General features: G+C 38.6%; 1 protein-coding gene and 1 pseudogene across 15 annotated transcripts in view; both read left to right on the plus strand.

Moving 5' to 3' along the window:
* Positions 1–23,581, plus strand: part of RBFOX2 (RNA binding fox-1 homolog 2) — a 281,003-nt gene that overhangs the window by 238,464 nt on the left and 18,958 nt on the right. For 7 of the 15 annotated variants that reach the window (XR_003519656.2, XM_027591867.2, XM_027591858.2 and 4 more), the window contains 7 exons: positions 326–472; positions 4,939–4,992; positions 14,348–14,440; positions 17,207–17,267; positions 20,822–20,875; positions 20,997–21,089; positions 22,179–22,323. Coding sequence is in view for 13 of the 15 variants with exons in the window: in XM_027591867.2 (XP_027447668.1) it covers positions 326–472; positions 4,939–4,992; positions 14,348–14,440; positions 17,207–17,267; positions 20,822–20,875; positions 20,997–21,089; positions 22,179–22,323 (647 nt within the window). In the remaining 2 variants the exon portion in view is untranslated. Of the gene's footprint in view, positions 1–325; positions 473–4,938; positions 4,993–14,347; positions 14,441–17,206; positions 17,268–20,821; positions 20,876–20,996; positions 21,090–22,178; positions 22,324–22,816; positions 22,923–23,581 lie in introns of all 15 variants that reach the window. The other 8 variants (XM_027591863.2, XM_027591864.2, XM_027591861.2 and 5 more) reach the window with 6 other exon arrangements.
* LOC113921369 lies at positions 2,928–4,093 on the plus strand (annotated as a pseudogene).

Below are 23,581 nucleotides of genomic sequence, written 5' to 3' on the forward strand. Positions count from 1 at the left end.
TGTCTTCCATTTTTATATCTTTCATACCTAATGGATCTCCACGTGGTCTTAGGCAGATCACTTAGTATTTTTGTTTTCTTCCATTTCACTAACGTACTGTAAATATTCAAAAGGCCTAAACTTTCTTTGTAAATGATAGCAGTTTGAACACAGGTAACATTTTTGGTTTTGTTTTTTTCCCTTTGAAGGGCAACTCTAATTTTTGCTTAAAGATGCTTTTGAGAACTGTGTGAAAATGGGGGGGCGGGGCTTTAATTATTTTACATAATTCTTGTGAAGTAATCATATTTATTTTTTGCTCAATGTTGTCTGTTTCTTTGCTCAGCAGACGGAAGGGGGAGCGCAGACAGATGGCCAGCAGTCACAGACACAAAGTAGTGAGAACTCAGAGAGCAAATCCACCCCTAAACGGCTGCATGTCTCTAATATTCCCTTTCGCTTCCGGGACCCCGACCTCCGACAGATGTTTGGGGTAAGTCTCTGGAGTCCTTTTGTGGGTTTTACAGTGAAAATGTAATTTAATCCCAACAATTTAAACCCGATGTATTTTAATAAGTCATTAGGACTTTAGGATAAGACTGCACATAGATTGAGAGAGAGCCTAAGATAAATCAGTGTTTTCATCAATCTTCAGGAACTTCTGTCACCTAGCACCGTCATTCCTGTCATTCTAGACATGGGCCTTGCAGGTTCTCACATAACAAGGTGACTATGCAATCTGGTTTGCCTGGGACCGAGGGGTCTCTTGGGACGTGAGCCTTTCAGTACTCAAATCAGGACAAAGGTAGTAATCCTTACTTTTCAGAGTGTTACAAGTTCAGTGACCTAATGTCTGTGAAGCAGATAGTACCTGTGTTTCATTTTTACTTTCCTGCTTGTAACTCTGCAAGACCAATATCTAAAACCCGGTGGACGTGGTTAGTTTGCTACCTCTGATGTGTTCTTCCGGCTTCCACTTCCTCCCGAAATCACCGTCATGGAAACAGTGTAACAGCAAAGATTTAAGTTATTGGAAAGTGAGTGATTGCTGGAAGTCGTACCTTTTTTCTGGGCTTATGTGTTGTTGCCAGATTTCATTTGAGCAAACTCTTAACTTGAACTAGGAACAAGAGATCATGGTTTAAAAAAACTTTGTTGCTGTTGCTGCATGGTGCTTTGTCAGGAAAGCAGGCGCCCTGCTTGAAGTCCTGGTCGTGGCCGCTTCGTGATGACAAGACCCTGAGGCAAAGTTTTGTCACTAACAGCTGAGTACCTGGAGTATTTTGTGTACCGAAGCCAAGGCCAGCACTGAGATTTAATAATGTTCTTGAAGTACTTAAAGAGCCTTTACACAGAAAACGGTAGCCAACTGTTCATCTCTCCAGAAGAGAAAACAACAGAAAATATAAAGGGCAGCTTAAAGAATTGATATTATATTTAAGAAGAAATTTCCCAGGAGTATGAGTTATTAGGTTCTCTACTGAATTATCAGAGATGATATGGAATCCTAATCTCTGGAGATCAGTGAAAATGGAGTATATTCTCATCTGCCAGAAGTGTGTTTTCTCTCAGGTCAGAAAAGTTGTGTCCATTGAAGATCTGCCTAGGCCAGTTATCAGTGATTTTTGAAATGTATTATGCCCTTCCTATAAGGCTGCTAAATGCAAGAAAGAAAATAAAATGTTCCTTGCAGGGGACACCTGGTAGGGTTGCTCTGTCTTCTGCATGGTTAGTACCTATCCCTTGGAAGGACATCAGCAGTGGGAAAGAGCAAGGATTCCATGCTTCATTTTATTAGCTGTGTAAACTTGACGGATGGCTTCCTTCTGCCTCATTTTCCTTAACCATTAAAGGAAGGCAATCCTTACCCCAGTAGGACGGTATAAGGACACATTAGAAAATGTAAAACGAAAACTCTAAAACACCATTCCAATCTTAGTTGTTTGGATAGGCATAGAAATAAAATTAAATCCCCTCCTACCTAAAATAAGACATTTTCCTCTCTCCTTTAATTTCCTAATGTTCTGTTAAATGATGAAACTGGAATCAAGCCCAGAAGTCTTACTCTAGAAAATATGGGCTCTTAGTACATGTTTTCTGAAAAAGATACTAATGATTCGGCCCAGTGAGAAAGCATGATTTGTCTTGCTCTTTTCATTTTTTAGTGTCTTCATGTTTCCCAAATTCTGATTTAAAATCCAAGTGAAAGAGATAATTTGGGTCTATGAGGCCAGTACTCAGAGGGAAAGATCTTTTTGGAAGGGCCAAAAAGATCCCAGGAGATTTCCTGCACATCCCTTCAGTTCGTTTCATCCAAGCATTGAATCATATAGGTTGGTTTGACCCCTTCTACATGCCTCCTCAAAATAACCACTGTGTTTTAAGTATGCCCCTCCAGTCAGCTATTAAGCTGCCTACCAATACAGTTATTTAGGCTTGGTGTTTTTAGTTTATTTCCCAAATGTTAAAATATTTAATTATAAAACAAAGTTACTACTTAAAATGTTCTTGATGGTGTTCATTGCTGAAATATTAAATTGGCAAATAAATGAAATCATGTATAATGTCCGTGAATGTTTAATACGATGGAAAATAGGATGTAGTCTGTAGAAATGAGAACAGAGATATGTATTTATTGACTTGGAAAGCTGTTTATAGCATATTAAGTTAAAAAAAAAAAAAGAAGTAATACTTGGAAATATGTCCTTAACAATATATGCCTGCGTTTGCGGAGAAGGCTGTGTACCAGAATGGTAAGATGGTGGGTGTGCAGAGGATCTTCATTTTCTGTTTCCTCTTTTCCTTTTTATTTATCTATATTTCCTGACTTTTACAGTGAATATGGTTTACTTTTATAAATTAAAGAAGGAAAAGGAAAACAGCCTTCAGTAGTGTATCTTTCTCCTTAGGATTTGCTTCTTAAAAACTGAGACATTTAAGGCAGCCCGACACGCCGTGCAGCCCCCCAGTCTCCCGCAGCCGCCTCCCCCAGGCATGGCACAGGGCCTCACCTCACTATGGCAGCAGCACGGTACAGCACGCTCGACTTCAAGCTCGGCGCCAAAGCTGATGGCGAGACCGTTCTAAAAGGCCTCCAGTCCATTTTCCAGGAGCAAGGGATGACAGAGTCGGTGCACAACTGGCAAGACCACGGTTATCTAGCGACTTACATCAACAAAAACGGCAGCTTTGCCAGTTTGAGAATTTACCCACATGGATTGGTGTTGCTGGATCTTCAGAGTTATGATGGTGATTCACAAGGCCAAGAAGTTGACAGTCTTTTGAACAAAGTAGAAGAAAGAATGAAAGAATTGAGTCAGGACAGTACTGTGCGGGTGAAGTGATTACCACCCATAATTCGAGGAGGAGCTCTTGACAGATACTGACCCACTGCTGATGGTCGCCTGGTTGAGTATGACATCGATGAAGTGGTGTATGATGAAGATTCACCTTATCAGAACATTAAAATTCTACACTCGAAGCAATTTGGAAATATTCTGATCCTTAGTGGGGACTTTAATCTGGCAGAGAGTGATTTGGCATATACCCAGGCCATCATGGGCAGTGGAAAAGAAGACTACAGTGGCAAAGACATGCTGATTCTTAGGGGTAGAGACGGGGGCATATTATGTGAAATAGTCAAACTGAAACCAAAGATGGTCACTATGGTAGACATTGACCAAATGGTGATTGATGGATGTAAGAAATAATGCGAAAAACATGGGGCAACCTTTTAGACAGTCTTAAAGGAGACTGCTATCAGGTTCTGATAGAAGACTGTATTCCAGTACTGAAGAGGTACGCCAAAGAAGGGAGAGAGTTTGATCATGTGATTAATGATTTGACAGCCGTTCCAGTCTCCACATCTCCAGAAGAAGATTCCACATGGGAGCTTCTCAGACTGATTCTTGACCTCTCAGTGAAAGTACTGAAAACAAGATGGGAATACTTTACACAGGGTAACTGTGTCAATTTGACAGAAGCCTTGTCGCTCTATGAAGAACAGCTCAGGCGCCTCTATTGTCCAGTGGGATTCTCAAAGGAGATCGTCTGTGTTCCTTCATACTTGGAATTGTGGGTATTTTACACTGTTTGGAAGAAAGCTAAGCCTTGAAGACCTATTTCTCCTAATCATGTGTGCTGCAAATAGCCTTCCTGACCTTCATATGCTGTACATGACATCGAAATGAGTCAGGCAATTGATTGTGATTTCTTTCAAGTTTTCTTTTTTTAATTATTATTTTTAATTTAAACAAAGCAAATGGAAAATGTATATTTTGATGCGCTAGGGTGTTAATTTTTTTGAAAGTCAGCTGAAGGATGATTAGACAGCACAGCGAAGGCTGCCAAATGCACTGAACCCCTAGAATGTGATTTTTGTTACTTTTGTGTGTGAGTGCATGGGCTTTTTGTTTTTGTTTTGGTAGACTTCGAATTTGGTTGTTTGGAGGAATGAACATCATTGTTTTGTTCTGGAGGGAAGTTCTTTGATTGTGTTTCTTTCCCCCAAAATTGACTTAGCTATTAAAATTTGATGCTTATAAGAAAGAGTTAAGAAAAAAATGAATAGTAGTGCTTCGATTAAAATTATAAATGAGGAAAAAAAACTGAGACATTTAAAACATTAAACACATAGTTAGGAAACCACCAGTTCTTGTCCATGAAGAAATATGCAGGAGGGTGACACTGTGAATATCTTCTGAGAACAGCTTCTACCATACAGAGGTGGATAATGCATGAGTGGGTGAATTGAAAAAGGAGTGAAAAAAGGAGAAACTATCATCTCATTGATGAGGGAAAACCAGAAACTGGTGTTGGGACCTACCAACAAGTAGAAACATGGAAGTTGAATAAGCAGTTGGAAAAAAAAAAAAAACAACTCTTCCTTTTTCAGGAGAAAATAAAGTATGTGGTTAAAAAGCTGACCATGAATAAATGTTTTTATTTTTGTCTCTGCAGCAGTTTGGCAAAATCCTAGATGTAGAAATAATCTTTAATGAACGTGGCTCTAAGGTAAGCTCCATCTCAGTATTAAGTGTGCCTGGTTTCTTTTTAGTTTTGTTTTAAATAGTTAAATAATCAGAAAACTTAAAGCTGTTTTTCAAGCCTGCAAAAAGTATCCCGACTTACCTGGCTTGGATCAGATTATCTCTAAAAATAAGCTACCACATGGCCAGACTTCAGCCTAATCGTTCAGCTGGGGGAGTGAAGGCGTGGGGGTAAAAGCAGAAGTGTGAGGATGGAGAGGACAAGGGGGGGTCGGGGCAGGAGACCCCGGCCCTTGAGGGGACTGAAATTACCCTCACATGCTTACTGTAAAGGGAAAGAGAGGACTCAAGTGAAATTCTATGAGAATTCTATTGTGAATTCTAAGAGAACAATTCAGCTTTTTAAAAATCAGACTTGAAATGACATACTTGGAACAAATTTAATATTTCACTTCTTCAGTAGACTTGCTCTCTCTTTTGAATAAATTTGACAAGGCATAATACAGGGAGTAGTGACTCGGGAATTCACTGTAAGCTGATTTCCTCCTTTGAGTTCTACCCAGAGAGGTAAGATGTAGAATCCCTTCAGTTACAAATAGTGAGTTGGGGTTTTTTTGCATCAGAATAAATGTAGTAACACTGCACGATTCGGTATATGTACTCTCTTCTAAATGTGTTCTGTATGAGACCTGAACATTCTAATTAAAACTTATTTCCCCCTAATAATTTACTATTTTAAATTCCCAATCTATATGATTGAGAATTTCTATACACTAAAATAAGCAGCAGTGATTTTAGGAGTCAGGGAATGATGAAGTCTTACAGTGATGTGAAAAAATATTTAATGAACTGAATTTCGAGAAGTTTCATTTGACAGTTTTCTTCTTCCTCGACAAATGAAATACCCCCCACAGACACAATCAGCTGTGGTCAAGCTTGGAAATATTTCCTTGCTCTGTTTTCTTCTACTTACATTTTTTAGGTTAGAACAGTTTTTGAGTTAATTTTTCATTTGGTCATCTCTCCTGAACTTTGAAATAGCCCTTGGCTATGATTAAATCTCTAAGAATATAATTTGAGAAAAGCTAAGTAAAGCGAATAAATGAGATAATACTTAAACCTCTTCAGTTTCCTACTCCAAATTCACCATGCCCTGGGAATTAATAGCATATATCTACAGAGTTATATATACACCTCCTGCCCCATCTAAACTGACACAAATGTATGTACTGTTCTAACGCTCCTGATTATTATTCCCTTCCTTTATAGAATGCACTGATAGTGTTTAATTCTGATTATAATAATTCTTTGTTAATTATTAAAGAGGTAATTATACTCTAAGCTTCCAGTTTTCAGTTAAACAAAAAAGATTAATATGCCTATACAGAACTTTCTCCAGCACTTAACTTGGTAAGTATTTTTAAAGTGAAATCTGCTCAGCCTGTAACCAGTAAAACTATTTATGCTTGTAGTTTCTTCACAGTGGATTTCTGGCCCTTTGCTTTTATCTTTTGTGACCTTTTTAGATCCAAGGTGGAAAAATAACAGTGGTTTAGAGATGAGAAGTGCATGAACATATCATGTGACAATTCTTTGCTACACTGTTTATCCAAAGTCATAGTTTAAACGTTTTTAGTTTTAAGTGTAGGCACTTAAGTTGTTAACTAGACCAACAACCCGAAGCCCAGTATGGTTTCATCTGGCAATGGGACCTTGCTCCTTACCAAGAAAATAATTGGATTGAATTCTTGTGAAGCAAAGGAAATTGATCTTTCTTAAGGCTTCTTTCATTGACTTCAAAGATTTGCCTACTACCAAAAATTGTTTAATTTACCTGATTCGATTGCTTCTCCCTGTAATTTTCATGGTTAAATGACACACGCCTTCCTTTTCTTTTTGGGGAATCTAAAAGCCTGTGCTGCTCCTCTCAGTAAAATGCTGTATCCACACTGCCCCTTTCTCTTTGGGGCTGCTAAAGAATAGACAGACTGTACTCATTGGCCATTGTTCTTAAAACAAAGCACAGAATTCAGAATGGCCTGGATCTGCCTTCAAGGACTGATACAAAATCTGTCTTCATCCTTTGTCCTTCTTAACTGTCTCTAAAGTTCTTTCTTGGAATGGGTTCCCCCGAAACTGTTCTGGAGACTTGCTAACAGAGGTTTATTTTGGAGTCAAAACCTGGGTACCTCTTCTGGGATCCACCTCACATAAATTAAAGAGTACTTTTCTTTTTGTAAATTAAGTTTATTTTCTCATTTCTTTTATGTTTATCGTTGACTATAAAATTACAACATGTCTTGAAAGGAACCAGAGATAAGGAGACCTAAGTGGTCCTATTGTTCTCTTTAGAATTAGCTTTATTGAATTTTTTTGAAGCAGTAATGGAAAAACGAGTCACAAAATAATTCCGAGATAAGTGATGCTTACATGTAAAACAATTATCAGTGAAACAGTTAAATAACTACATGACTCCAAAACAAAAAGCAACTCTTTACCATGTCTTCTTTTTTATAATGAGACTGTCAGCGTACGGTTTTAGAACATACCCACTTAAAAACATAGATGAACACTGTTGTGCTCCCTTGCCCGTCCCCATCCCCCCCCAACCCCCGGCTTGTCGGCATTCTGCTTTCTCAGCTTGCCTGAAAAAGTTGTTGTTGAGTATCTTCCTTTTTTTGTCTTTGACCTTCATATTCTAGATTTGATTTTCCTAGATTATGGAATGAATGTATATCATTTACATTCATACCCAAGCAAAAATATATACTTAGATTATTTCGTGTGATTTTTTAAAAATCTTTTTTTTTTTTACTCCATACTCCTTTGTAAAAGCATAAAGTCAGTCATTTAATTTTCTATGATTAACTAAAACAAAGGTAGACTATCCTTTTGAAAATGTTCAATTAGGACGTATGATGAAAAATGCTACCCCTGCCAAGAAATGGAAGTAATATACTCAAATAGAATCTAGAAATGATTATATTGTTATGTATAACTTTATTGATTCCCCAGATATCACCAGTCACAACAAAGTATTACTATAAACAATAGAAAGATAATATATTGGCAGAGTGACCATATGTCCTGGTTTATCCAAAATAGTCCCAGTCTGTAGCCATTGTCTTAGCATGATTATTGGTGTCCCCTTCCTCCCTCAAAGTACTCCAGTTTGAACGATAAATTGTATTGCCCCCTCCTTATAGATTCTGTGAATAACAACTTTTAAAAAGCACCCTTTTCAAAACAATTAGAAAAACGTGATTTTTTGGGGCGCCTGGGTGGCTCAGTTGGTTAAGCAACTGCCTTCGGCTCAGGTCATGATCCTGGAGTCCCGGGATCGAGTCCCACATCAGGCTCCCTGCTCGGCGGGGAGTCTGCTTCTCCCTCTGACCCTCTTCCCTCTCATGCTCTCTATCTCTCTCATTCTCTCTCTCTCAAATAAATAAATAAATAAATAAAATCTTTAAAAAAGAAAAACGTTATTTTTAATGTCCAGACCAAATAGTTGATTAAAAGAACATATTCACTAATAATCTCCTGTATTTCCTTCCAGTCTTTTTTCTCACATAGAATCTTAAACAGAACTCTAAATAATGGTTACCTAGTTCAACTTGACTTTGCATTCTCTGCTAGATACTTTTAGTGACTGAGAACTCATTGCTTTTCAAAATTTTAAGTTTTACTTAAATTCCAATTGGTTAACGTGCAGTGTAGTATTAGTTTCAGGTGTACCATATAGTGATTCAACACTCCATATATCACCTGGTGCTCATCACAAGTACACTCCTGAACCCCCATCACCTGTTTCACCCATCCCCCACCCACCTCCCCTCTGGTAACCATCAGTTTGTTCTCTGTAGTTAAGTCTCTGTTTTTTTATTTGCCCCTCTCTCTCTCTCTCTTTTTCCCTTTTGCTCATCTGTTTTATTCCTTAAATTCCACATATGGGTGAAATCATACAGTATGTCTTTCTCTGACTGACTTATTCAGACTTTCCACCATTCTGTACACTATCACCCAGCCCCATAACAATTTGTTTGTGATCATTATCACATATAATTATCTTATTAAGTAAAGATGTACACATTCTAATGTTTATGTTTTCCATAAAGCTTTGTCAACCTACTTCTGGTGTGGTTGTTGCTCGAAGGGACATGTATCATAAATACTGAATGTGTAGGAGCTCTTCACATCTTCAAACAGTGCCAACTGTTAAGTTCACTAAAGGACCACAGACCAGATCGCAGCAACCATTATTGAGATTTCTAGCAAGTTTTTAGCTCATGTGTTCTCATTACTTCTCACAGGTGGATATCTGGAATGATGGGGATCTGAATTTGGGTTAGACTTCAGTTTAGGCTGGAGTTAGGGAAAATAAAGCCTCTAATCCCATCCTCAGACACAAGTAATGTGCTATAATTTCTTGCCTGTTTCCCTGGATTTTGATTTCATGCAAAGGGAAATTATTTATTTCTTTCAAAATATTGTCAAAAGACTATCTTTGAAATTGCACTAACTAGGCCTTTGCTTTTCAGTAAAATTTGATAGATAATGCTGAGTTGAAATGTTTTTCATTATACTTAAAACTGAATTAACAGTGCATGTGTTTCCAAAGGGCTTAGTTTATTTTCTTTGTTATCATCTTATGGGTTTTAGTTTTCTTTTTCTTTTCTTTATTTTTTAATTTCTATGTTCCGGCCATACCCAGGAGAACATCTGCTTTTGATTTCTCCCTTAAAAGTTACATGGTAAATTTTCTTTCTCATTCTTCTGAGATGGAAAAACTCAAAGATTATACAAATTTAAGAATATTTTTACAATGTTCATCCTATTGCTTGTTATTTATTGCAGTCTGAGGCCAGACTAAAAAGATGGCAGTTATTCGGTTCCTATAGGCCCTTGATGATAAATGAATGTCAAGACAGGTGATAAAATGTTTGTCACACTCAGTAGAAATTTTGACCACAACCATAATCCCGATAGACACACCATTCCTCAGTTTTCACAAGGCAGCTAAGATAGGGGTAAATCACTAAGGGAACACTGGTAACACAGAGGAGTTTGGGAACTGAGAGCTGTAGGTTATAGTATAAAGCATAGAGACCTGCATTGTCCAATACAGTGTCAGCGTTGAGCACTTGAAATGTGGCAAGTCTAAATTCAGATGTGCTTTCAGTATAAAATACACATGATTTCAAAGACTTAGCAGAAAAAAGGAATATCTCATTAATGTTTTTTATATTGATGCCATGTTGAAATGATAGTATGTTGCATATATTTTATTTTAAATAAAATACATTATTGAAATTACTTTAATATATTTTTACTTTTTTAATGTGGCTAGTAGAATGTTTAAAATTATATATATGGCTTGTGTTTTATTTCTGTCAGACAGCACTGGTATAGACAAACATATCAACATCGGGTTTTTTTATTAAAAAAGAAAAGTTTACTTTTTTTTATCTCTTTTTTATCTTCTTAAATACCTGAAATGTTTACTCTTCTTAAGAATTTGAGATTCAGTCTTTGACTTTGTAGCTCTTCCAACTGGTTATTTTGTTTTCCTGACTGATATATTATGTAATCATTTTGGGGGAAGCTCTTCTAAGGAAAAAGTGTTAAGTTTAGACATAACTTTATTAAATTTTTCTTTTCAAAGCAAGAGATCCAAATGACCAAACTTAATGCAAATTAGATTTCCAAGAATGAAGGGACATTAAAAACATAATTTCATGTAAGCATTATTTTCCTGTTAGTAACTTTTTAAGCCTGGATAATCTGAATATCCTCAGCTCAGTTCCTGGCACATTTTCAGAAATGCTAAATTTTATTGAAGGAATGGTACATTAAACTTTTTTTCAAGTTTTATTTAATCTTTTTTTTTTAATTTTATTTATTTGACATAGAGCACAAGCAGGGGGAGTGGCAGGGAGAGGGAGAAGCAGGCTCCCCACAGAGCAGGGGGAGCCCGATGTGGGACTCGATCCCAGGACCACGGATCATGACCTGAGCCAAAGGCAGTAGCTTAACCAAATGAGCCACCCAGGCACCCTTGAGTTAATATTCTTGAAACCAAATTGTAGTTAAGTTGATGGAAAAGCTAAAGTTTCAACACAAGAGGAAAGTATTAAAGAACAGTAGTCTAAAAATGCTGGCTAGACTTCTCACCTTTCTAATCACAGACTTCTGAGAGATATATGTTAATTTCCTATTGTTTCTGAACAAATTATCTTCCAAGTTGGTGGCTCAAAAATACAGATTTATTATCATACAGTTCTGGAGGTCAGAAGTCCAAAATGGGTCTCACCAAGCTAAAACCAAAGTGTTTCAGGGCTGCATTCTTTCAGATGGCTCTAAGGGATAATCCCGTCCTTGCCTTTTCCAGCGTCTAGAGGCGGCCCACATTCTTTGACCTATAACCCCCTTCCATCTTCAAAGCCAAAAATGGCCAGTTCAGTCTTTCTCGGGCTGGTGCACTTTGATTTGGACTCTCCCGTTTCCCTCTTTAACTTATAAGCAGCCTTGTGATTACATTGGGCTCACCTGGATAATCCAGGATAATCTCCCTATCTCAAGATCATTAATTTAATCACATCTGCAAAATCTCTTTTGCCAGGTAAGGTAGTAACATTCACAGGTTCCAGGGATTAGGATGTGGACAACTTTGAGGGGCCGTTATTCGGCCTGCCACGAAGTCTAGTTATCTTCAAAAGAAAGAAGGAAATCTCCTTACTTCTGTCTCATCAGGAAGTCCCAAAGTATCAGCAAGACCTTCTTCATCCTTTACCCTAGGTGAAGATTGCTTCATTTTGTATCTTTGGTGTCTTGATTAGCATTTCCTTTGGAATACAAGCACTTCTGCTGGCTGTAAAATGTCAGTGCTTATGATACCACCCTGAATTCTTTTGGCTGCAGTTACTACGTCACAGATGCCCTTGTCAGCCCATTACAGAGCGGAGGCTCACAGAACACATTTAGCAATTAGATTTGAAAAAGAAAACTAGAAGGATTTTAGGATGAATGCAGTTTAGTTAATAGAATACTGAACTTAGGTTTCAAAGCTTAATTTCTAATTTTCTCACCATTAGCTGTAGAAAGAAGCCACCTGGAAGGAAGAAGGCCTTGTTGGTGCTTGGGTGTTTAACGTCAGTTTGATTTACTTTCTTCGTCTTAAAAGTGAAAATAACAGATTTATCCTTTCTGTACCCCATGGTTGTATTTAAAAGACAAACAAGTATGTGAGTGTATGGGTGTGTAGATCTAGATAGTCCTAATGCCAGTACTAAAAACCTCTGGTATTAGTCTCCACATCATCTGTTATCCAGCTACTAACTTACTGTTTATTAATTTAACCCAAGGCATATAAGTATGAGGCTGTGAGAATCAGCTGAAATACAGTTTATAATACTTCTACAGTGTGATATAAAAACTCATCTCTACCTGTGACCTTTCCTGAAAGGTTCATTTAACTTTTCTATTGGAGGATTCTCCAGGATTGGAGAGCTGGTTTACTGTCTTCAGCAGATGGCTAGTGTAGATGACAAACAAACGATGTCATTAATTAGTAACTTGAGATCATATACCTCAAGTTGTCGATGTGTCTGTAACATGTTGGTATCAAAATTTGTTTCTGAAAATGTTTGATATTTTCAACATATATTTTTAAAGAAAATATTAACTAAAATTACCTGTAGTAGTCCACCTCAAGCAGCATACATTAAGAATTTTCTGTCAGCTTAGCATTGCACTTTCTAAGGTATTTGTGGTGATACCCAGATTACAGGTAGAGATAATCCATTGGGATCCTCCATGGATCGCCACTCAACCATATAGTCATGGTTGTAGAATGGAGAATGCATGGTTGTAGAATGCAAGGTAATAAGATCCTTCAAAATGATGGAATTGCTTTTCTAAAATCTTATTGAGCAATGCACACTATTGACCATCTCAGTTAAGAACATGTTTTATATATATATGGAAGGACTCATGGAAGGCAGCAGAGCAGAACTTCAATAAAAATAACAAAGGGTTCCAGGTTATCCTACAGTGGAATGTTCAAAGAATGCTAGAGGGACAATGCAGCTATTGAGAAATAGGTCTTTCCCAGAAAATCCTAAGAATTTACTACTCTACACTTGTAAATAGCTTGAGAAAATGTTACAGTTGCAAAGTAGAAAGAGAAGGACAAAGCACCTAGGATGAAACTGATACAATGCTTGATGAAATAGTCATATAAATATATAGTAAATCCTGCTGCTTTTGGCATTGATGGTATGATTGTGACCAAGACAGTCTTTTCAGATAAATGTGAATATAGGAGTAAGTGGGTTAACTCCCTCGTTCCTGCTTTATCCACTTAGTGAATTGAAGCTCCATACAACTTATTTGTGTACAGTGCACAAATAAATTAATTCTAACTCAGAGGAGCACTGTATCGCTGTTTTATGGTGTTCTTTTCCTGTTGAACAGTATACAACTGATGTCACTAACCCATCTCATTCGCACTGCCTTTTGATTATTCCTTCTTTCCCTTTACATGGAAAATTACTAATACATTTAGTAGCAGATGTAGGCTTCAACAAATGTGTAATCTAGGCACATTTGGATAAGCTATTTTCTGGAATTCATCTGAACCTATTTTTGCTCTGAGTGCCAGTCTGGTTTAAAATTCATTGAAGAAAAGGCATAATTGGCCACTACTTAGTGATATTTTCATTAGCTTAGATGAACATGGTGCTCTTCTTCTTCTGCACCCAGTACCTAGAGAATTGTAGATCGAGGCTATGTTTTAAATTATTCTGTTCCCAGAAGAATTATGGTGATACAAGCAAACAGGCAGAGTGGAGCTAAAATTGTATCTCCTAAAAACCCCATTATACAGTGATTACTCCTAAAGGGAAGGCTTCATGTGGAAGTTACTGGGGAATGATGGATTTAATTAAGTATTTTTAGCATTACATAAAGGGACATGTAAATTAACAGCATGAATTGAAAGAGAAAGAACATCTAAAAGAAATGTTCAGATTCTTGGTGGAAGAGTTTGACCCGAGTAGCTCTGTACTTTAATTTTGGTCTGGCCTCACATGCTTTATGTTTTATTTTATTATTGTTCTTGTTGTTAATTACATTATCATTATTATTGTTGTTGCTATTATTGTTATTATTATTATTACTACTACTACAGTTCTGTATTCTGTTATTGGATTTAATTTCCCTTTACCAAATATGCATGGACCAAAAATATGACTTTGAGAGAGTATTGCTGAGTCGATGCTGATGTCAGTTTCATACTGTGATATTTTTTCTCTGTTTACCAAGAGATCAATATTTCAATATAACGATGTGCATGTTTTCCCCCCTTCTCCCGCTGCATGCAGGGATTCGGGTTCGTAACTTTCGAGAATAGTGCTGATGCAGACAGGGCCAGGGAGAAATTACACGGCACCGTGGTAGAGGGCCGTAAAATCGAGGTGCATGTCTTCAATAATTCAATTTCTGGTTTATATTTTTATTTCTCTTTTTGTGTATTCCCTCACTTATTTCACATTTGGAGCCCTGTCTTGTGTGTGTGTGTGTGCACACACGCATATGTGTGTGTGTCTGTGTCATTCACCTTCTTGCACTAAAATGTGTAAAAGTAACACTTCTGTCCTCCTTTCCCCATTTTTTGGTTGCTGGGGGGGTTTCATTTTGATTTACTCGTGTGCGTGTACATGTATATATGTTTCTCATTTACTTTTTTCCTCCAAAATGTTCATCCTTCTGCTCTTTTGATTTTTTTCCTTTGCTTCAGTTTGCGAGACTCCATATGAATACCTGTGATCAGGCCAAAATAAAACTAACTTTATAAATGTCTAAAAACTATCCAATTTGTGACATTGTGTCCTGTAATTAATCAAGGAGCCAGCCAATATCCTCTCTCTCTCGGGCGGCCAGTTCGCCTCCATGTGCGTGTGATAAGCAAGGAGTACAAGCCTGCTGAGATGGTGGGGAGGGAAGAAAGAACCCACAACTCGTGGAGTTTTTAAGTATATTTAATATCAAGAATTTCTCCAGTTAATGGATAAAATCCTCAGACCAGGGGTTTGACGGCTGCCTGGCAAATGTGCTGTGACTGTGTTCACGGCAGCCACGTGGTGTTCGCCAACCCTTTTGAAGAACGCAGTGAAGGTTAACTGGCTCCTTTCCCCTTTCCCAGTTTTTAAAAGTATGAACTATAAAAGCCACCATTTTGAGTAAGATGTCTGCATATTTTGCTTTTTCCCTCCCTTTCCGATGGTTTAGCATTTAGGGCCCTTCACTTGACTCACTCTTTCCATGGTAACTATACACAATGCTGGCGATGGTGCCCGTTGGCGGTAAGTGAAACAAAGCGCTAGAGAAGAAGCTTTTTCAATTGTTAATTACAAAACAATTAAATAAGAAAGAAAAAGTCCATCTGCCATCTCACATTAACACTACAAAATGTGATTTGACTTGTTCCTCTTCCTTTTCCTTTCCCCCTTTTATTTTCAATGCTCTTGAGTAATGCCGCCTGGACTTTGGATGTACATATTGTTTGTAGCAGTCTGAGCTGTTTGATTACTGACATCATGGTGATTTTTTTCCCCTTGCACATCTTACTCAGAGTTACTGAACTCCAAGTTTGGCTGGTTTTATTAATGCACTTCCTGCCCCTACTTCCTTTCCCCTTCCCCAAACCTCTGTAGCTCTGACTGTTCTTTCCTTGCCCGCAGCACCCCTCCTGACTTCCTCTTTTCTTTTCCCCTGCCTTCTTGCTCTCTTTCCCCAAGTTCTGTCCCCATTCTTTTCCCTCTGTCTCTCCTACCCTTTCTCTCTGTTTCCTGCGGCTATTGGTCTCTTGCTGACTGGTGGTTTCTGACTGGTTCTGGCCATTTTCCTTTTAGCGCTTGGGTGCATTCTGCTCTAGTGGCTAGTGTAAGCTCTGACCCCATTCTAATCCTTGTCTGTGAGAACCTCGCTCTTCACTCTCCCCTCTTTCCAAAACTGATTGTTTTTTCTTTCTTTTATTTGTGTGTGTGTGTTTTAACTGCATGCTCTCAGTCTCATCATTGTTGTATCCCATTCTTTCTTTTTAAATGTGAAATGTTTCTATTATTTGGTGGGTCGAACTAGAGTAAATGGAGTTTCTTTTCCTCACAAAGGAAGATTTCTCCTCTGCCAATCCTAAAAGACGTATTAAGACATTTTTTGGTTCCAGTTCCACCTAAAATTGGTCTTTCCATAACACAAATTTATAACCATACAAATTTAACTTTAATGTAAATCCCCAGAGGCAAAATAAGACATTTATATTTGGTGTGTTTTATAATTCTTTTAAAAGCTGGCCTGTTCTCTGACTTGACCACACGATATACAGCCAGGTTCTATGGTGATGCTGCACCCTCCTTGCAAGAGCTTTAGGCTGGTTCTGACACTGGGCTGCAGTCTTCTGGCTTTGAGGCTCCATTCATCTTTTTGTCATCAGCACCATCTTTGTAACATCTACTTACCCTAGCACTGAGAATGCTCTAAATTCTGCACTTCTGTAATGAGGGTGGAGAGAACCATAAAACAAAAGAAACCGAAGCTTTACTTTTTCCGTTAAGTGCCTCATGTAAAGGCCTTCTGAAAACATTATTCTTAAGTGGATAGACCACATACTCTAGAAAATTCAGCCCGGTCCTGAAGATGGTCAACATGGGATTCTAAGTTTTGATATTTTTTTAACTCCTCAAACAGTAAAATCTTACACAATCATCAAAAATGCTGAACATTAGAACAGGTGAAATCCATAGATTTATTTTCTTATCTTCCTGTAAACCTATTCCCTGACCCATATGGCAAGCCTCTGTTTAATCAATGAACTTCAAAGTTCATGCGCAGAGTTGTTCCCAATTTACTTTTTCCCATATTTTCCATAATGCAGAGACTTCTCTGTTTAAGAGATCACCAAAGAACTTGCAAATGTATCTTTCCTTTTGATACCTTTAGCCCACGTTTTCCATTTGGAGACCAAGAAACTGCATTTTACTCTTGTTAGCCTCATTTTATAAACACTTTAATTAAAATACTATATATTAATATTTTATATTGCTATATTAATTATATAAAATCAATGTTCTCTGAAATTTACATTTTATTAAACTGTGTGCTGTGTTACCGGATGAGCAACTTCATGTTCCCTAATATGGTCTACTTTCTCCCTGCCCCTTCTGTTTCCTTTATGTTTTTAGGTGAATAATGCTACAGCGCGTGTAATGACCAATAAGAAGATGGTCACACCATATGCAAATGGTAAGAGATGACAGATCATCCTCAGAAGGGTGTCATTTATTCTTGTATTAATATGTGAACTTTGGGTAATCATCAAAGAATCTCTTGATTTCAGTCCTATGGCAGTTTGTTTCATTTACATTGAACTATTTTCTTTACTAGGAGAGTATTTTTACAGTTTTGTCTTTTTACAGCTAACTTGTTTCTTAGAATTAAGCTTAGTTTTTCAGTTACTAAGCTGTAATGACCTCAGTAAAGTTCATCATACACAGAGTGTAAACACGTCATTTGAGGTTACCTGTTAACCCAGTGGGGTCCCACTAAGGCACCCTCATTTTTAGCTGCTACTGTTCTTTGTGATATGATAGGCTTGTCCGTAATACGTGCCCACCAATGCTCACTTTTACTGCTGATCCCTACCCGCATCTGAGCTTGAGTGGAATAATTCTTGACCCCTGCTCTCCTGTTAAAAGTATGCTCTAGAGAGAGAACAGCCATGGTGCGCATGCGTGCATGTGTTTTCCATCTTCTGTCCCAGGACTACATGTTATAGAGTGGGTTTCATACATGTTTCTCATTAAGAAAGAAACCTTGTGAATATTTTGCCTAACAAAAGCAGAACCTGTACATCATTTGTCAGTTTAGTCTAGACCCATGTCATCTGATTGATAGACCTGACTTTGAACCCGCAGTGCAACAGTGGTCTTGCCAGCTGTGCTCTACAGGGCCTTTGGGGGAGGGGTGGGGAGGAAACCCACAGGCTGGGTCTTGAGGCCTGCAGCAACTCCTTCTCTGTCATACATTTTAGCGTTCTGCATGAAATTTTATCTAGAATCGAATGGGATGTTTTCTGCTGCCTTTTAAAAGTTTGAATCTACTGCTAGAGTATGATTGTGCAGGTAATGTCTTAACTCAAATATAAGTATCTCAGTATATTCCGTGATGTCTTCAGTAGATACATTTAGGCCACCTTTTCAAACAGATGGTATAAATCAGCATAATTTGCATTTATTAGCATAATTTACATTTTCCCTACCCATTTTATCAATGGTATATCATGTGATACCACCACCCTCCCCTTTACTTCTTGTTTGTTTTGTTTTGTTTTGTTTTGTTTTGTTTTGTTTTGTTACACTACCATCACAAAAACAACTTTCTGGGATGCCTGAGTGGCTCAGTTGGTTGAGCGTGTGCCTTCGGCTTGGGTCATGATCCCAGGGCCCTGGGAGTCCCACATCCGGCTCCTTGCTCAGTGGGGAGCCTGCTTCTCCCTCTTCCTGTTGCTCTCCCTGCCTGTGCTCGCTTGCTCTCTGACAAATAAGTAAAATCTTTAAAAAAAAAGTTTGCAATTTTGATAATAACCCCAATGTAAACAAAATAGGAAGGAGAAGCAAAGTATGTCAAATTTCCTTTAGATCCAGGGAGAATGGTGTCGTAGAAAGAGTTACTGACTGGAATTTAGAAGACAGAAATTCTGCTTCTAGATTTGATTCTTCATTTTGCTCTGTGTCATTGGGCCAATTTTTTTTTTTAAGATTTTATTTATTTGTTTGTTTGTTTGACAGAGAGACGGGGCCAGGGAGAGGGAGAAGCAGGCCTCCCGCCAAGCAGGTAGCCTGATGCAGGGCTTGATCCCAGGACTCGGAGATCGTGACCCGAGCCCAAGGCAGTCACTTAACCAACTGAGCCACCGAGGCACCCCTGGGCCAATTTTTTTAACCTCATTCTGTTTTTGTCTCTATTAATTGGCAGTCACAGAATTTTAGCACCTGAAGGCACTGTGGAAGTCATCAAAACCCAGCCCTCTTAGCTTATTATTTAGGAAATTAAGCCCAGAGAAGTACAGTATTTACTTGCCCCAGCTGTGGTACCTTTCTTAATTCTCCCTTTGGGTTTTGTAAAGGTCAAAATACATTGTAAATTGTACAAAACTAAACATATTCCAAGTATTTTTTTTTTTTAAGATCTTATTTATTTGACAGAGAGCAAGCGAGAGCAGGAACACAAGCAGGGGAAGAGGGAGAAGCAGGCTTCCTGCTGAGCAGAGAGCCCGACACAGGGCTCCATCCCAGGACTCTGGGATCATGACCTGAGCTGAAGGCAGATGCTTAACAACCGAGCCACCCAGGCACCCCTATTCCAAGTATTAGTGACAGCATACCATTATATACCATTATTAAAATGTATATTATTACATAAGGGAATACTTAAGTAATAATGCCATTGGTAGGAAGGAAAAAAGTCATTTTTTGAATATTATTCTAAATTAATATTCAAGCCTAACAGAGCCAAACTTAACAGACCTATAGTTGCTTGTGGTTAAAGCTTCTGAGAAGAGTGTGCTAGGTGCCTTCTGGTGAATTCTCAGCCAGCAGTTTAGTTTACGTTGGTTAGAATCACTTGATTTGTCTGACATTGCAGAACATTGTGTTCTTACAACTCCAGTAGGATTTGAACCGAGATATTTGCTCAACTTCTATGTAAAATAATGTGCTCACCATCTATGAGCACATAAAATAATGAATGGGGGATTGGATTGGTTCAGAATGAATGAGTTTTCTCTTGAATACTGTCGCCATTCTTTCAGAAAAATAATGGAGCATGTTTGCTTACTTATGTGTAAAATTCTTATAAATGTCTATTGATTAAAGTTTTCATCTGGAATTCTCCTTAACTATCAGTGGGCAGTAGTACATTTTTCTTTTGTAACTCCTGCTACATTCCTATAAATATAAAAAAGGGGAATGAAGAAATAAAGTTGACATCAAACCTAATGTCTGGGAATACTTAAAGTTTATAAATGCTTAGGCTGATGTTCAACAGCAGTCTAGTATCCTTCAGCTAAAACGACTGGTTAAGTATGTGCATTACCAGTAAAATCCCAAGACATGCATGAAGTTGGGGATGTACCTTGAATTTTATTACTGCGTGTCTCTTCTTGTTCACCTGCCTGAGGTTAATCAACCAAATTCCAATGGTAAATCCCAAAGAAAGGGGATTTTGGCTTACCCAGATTTGCATCGGCATGGTATGATTGAACACAGAGCCAAAGATCAGCTCAAACTTGAATTCACAGGATACCTTTATAAAGCAGCGAGAGTAGCGAATAGTGTGAAGATAATGTATAAGAAAATGCATCACAGTGTGGTGTAGAATGACATATTCTGCCTTTCTCCTTTTTCTAAAAATAATACATTCTGAGCAGTTCTATGAGAGAGACCATGCCAGAGCCCAGGGTTTATTTATATTTCTGATATTTCTTTGTCCTTCTCTCATTCCTTCTCGTCTTCCTACTTCCCTCCCAGTTTTTCTCTCCCTCCAGTTTTCGCCCATACTTACCCCTGTCCAGCTCCTCATTATCCTCCCTCACTGTGCTCCTCCTGCTTAAAGATGCTCAGCTGTGGAAATGCCTGCCCCGCCCCCAGACCTCCCAGCTGGCATTTACAGAGAAGATGGTGATGGGTGGAGATAAGCCCAGGGGTATCTGGAGCCAGCTTGCACATGCCCTCATCACCCCTTTTCCCCGTGTTCCTCACGTAATCTTAAATGTTCACTGTCCTCTCTTCCCATTTCAGGTTGGAAATTAAGCCCCGTAGTTGGAGCTGTATATGGCCCTGAGTTATATGCAGGTAGTATTTCGTTAATTTTTCCATTTGTGAGCACGTTAACTGTAACACATCTGTTGTTGTTCAATTTACTATTCTTTGTAATCTTTTTGCATTTTTTTAATTTTTTTTTAAATGCAATCAGCATCCAGCTTTCAAGCAGACGTGTCCCTAGGCAATGATGCAGCAGTGCCCCTATCAGGAAGAGGGGGTATTAACACTTACATTCCTTTAATCAGTAAGTAGCCTATGTCGGCCTGGCATGGATTTTGACTGTTGTGAGTAAACAGTGATGTGTGCTAGTCTTTTTTTTCTTCCTCGAGTATAATATGTAACTGAAGAGGAGGCCTTCTCGAGAGAGTTTAATGCTGTCACAGTGCCCTGTCCTGCTTAACCTGTGTTAGAATCTTTCTGACCAGATACTAAGATTGCCACGAAGCATAAATAGTTGGAAAAGGTCGAGGGGGCTGAGGACATGTGTAGAACATTTTAGTCTGCACTTGATATTAAAGAAAACCAAAGAGTTGGTACTTGTGGAATATATTATGTTCTCTGCAAGTCAGCTCTGGGCCCTCTAGTAGAGTATCATTTAGAAGTACGTCCGGTATTAATGATTATTCTCCGCTCTGTTGATACCTCTAAAGTCATTCTGACCTGAGCCATTTTGCTCCAGCAAAAGGTATAATTAAAAAGAGTTCAGTGAACACGGAATAAATGTTTCTGTGTGCTTTCCAAAGGATAGCACACTTAAAATAGACCTTTAGAAACTGCCTGCCTCCCTAAAGGCCACAAGATTACAGGGGAGAAGTCGTTTCCCTCTCCCCTTACATTTCTGGATTAAAACATTTTAGATAAAAGAATAAAGTGGACTAATGAAATGTCTAAAGATTATTGTGTGCCTTGGAGATTGGCACCATGTACAAACACAAAAGACTGTTCTTACGAAGAATAATTATTATATGTGCATAGTAACATGGGAAAACAAGACTAATAATTGGCCAGCTAAAGAGTTTATATCAATCCATGTAAACTGCCCGCAGAAATGAAGTCTCATCTCTTATTATGGCAGTAGTTCTCAGAGCTTCTTGACCTGTTTCTCACCAAGCGTGCATTGTAAATGCCAGAATTGAGAAGGAGCAGAGTAACCTCACTCAAGATGGGTGATGAACAGAGCGTGCGTCGTTAGCCTTGCATATTGGGTCTCTCCATTTTTTTCTCAGAAAAGGTGGGGTACATATCTTTCCACCTTTCCTGGAATTGGTTCAAAGCAAGTTGGGATTGTACCCCCTGCTGTTGAATGCAAGTTGACATTTCTGTCATATTTTGGGTCTCCCTTTAGTTCCTGGCTTCCCTTACCCGACTGCAGCCACCACGGCGGCCGCTTTCAGAGGAGCCCATCTGAGGGGCAGAGGGCGGACGGTATACGGTGCGGTCCGAGCGGTACCTCCAACAGCCATTCCCGCCTATCCAGGGTAAGCACGAGATTCCAAAATAAGCAGCTGGACGGAAAAGAATACCATGGCCCTCTCACAACTTCTGGAACGTTGCCGTGCCACATCGTAGAGATTCTATGAATATTTGTAAATTAATGGATTAGATGGCAAGAACCAAAATAGACCATCATCAGAATGTAACACAATATCGATTCGTTATATAAATCTTCATTTTGGCCACCTTAAGCCCTCGTGGTAGTGGCTTAAGACAGCAGCCAGAACGGTCTTGTGTTGACTAGCAGTGTGTTGGCATGGAGTTCACTCAGCATCGCACGAATATGGATTAACACTACTGCAGAGAACCAAAATAGGAGCTCAAGACTGTAGTCCAAGACCGCATCTGCTGTGCTCACCCCCTTATCACCACCCTGTGTTGGGGCTGAGGCTACCACATCGCCCTCCCTTTTGGTTTCACTGCCTGGGTGGTGAGCAGCAGAGCTAGCTACCCACAATGGATTTGCTTTCTTTGTAGGAAACGGATTAAAAGAGGTTAATTCAAAGATGAACCAAGTCCAATTGAATCCAGGGAGAAAGGGAGAAGTAGGAAGAATTAAACTACAGTTGGCTTCTGAATGATGGTAAAACAACTAATGTAGCTGAGCATCCCTCACCCTTTGATTTTTGTATGGAGGGTGTCTCACGCAGTGGAATGATTCCATAGCAACAAATCAATCCTTTGCTGTTTGAACGGGGGAGGAGTGAAGGTGGCAGGTTTTGTTTTTTGTTGTTTTTCAGTGTTAGCCTAAAATGTATCTTTTTATGAAGAGTGGACTTCAATAAGTTAGCTGTACTAAGGACTTTCTTCAAAGAGGCGACATTTGTGTTCTGCATCTTTTCTCTGCCTATGACAGGGTTTTTTCCATATTCTCTCAGAGGAAGAAATGCAGTGGCAGAGGAGCCTGTTCACTGCTACTTAGTTAAAACCCAAAGGGAAAGAGCCTCCTCTGTAGGTCCTTTTCTGACAGCAGAATTGGCTTTGAGGTATACTAACTTAGCATTCATTCATAGACCAAATGGACATGCCATTAGAGGTCCTCCGTTGCACAGAATTAAAGCATTTTTATTAGACAAGTATGCATGTTGAACTGGACAGGCTCCAAAAGCTGCCGGAAGGTAACTGCTTTAGAAATTAACTTTTGTTTGCAGTTTATAGATGTTTAAATCCCATACATTCCATCATCTCCATCTTCTGCCATTACTTGCTTTTAATTTTATTCTTTCTTCTCTCAACTTGACC

This window comes from Zalophus californianus, chromosome 9 (assembly GCF_009762305.2).
Source record: "Zalophus californianus isolate mZalCal1 chromosome 9, mZalCal1.pri.v2, whole genome shotgun sequence".
NCBI classification, from domain to species: domain Eukaryota; kingdom Metazoa; phylum Chordata; class Mammalia; order Carnivora; family Otariidae; genus Zalophus; species Zalophus californianus.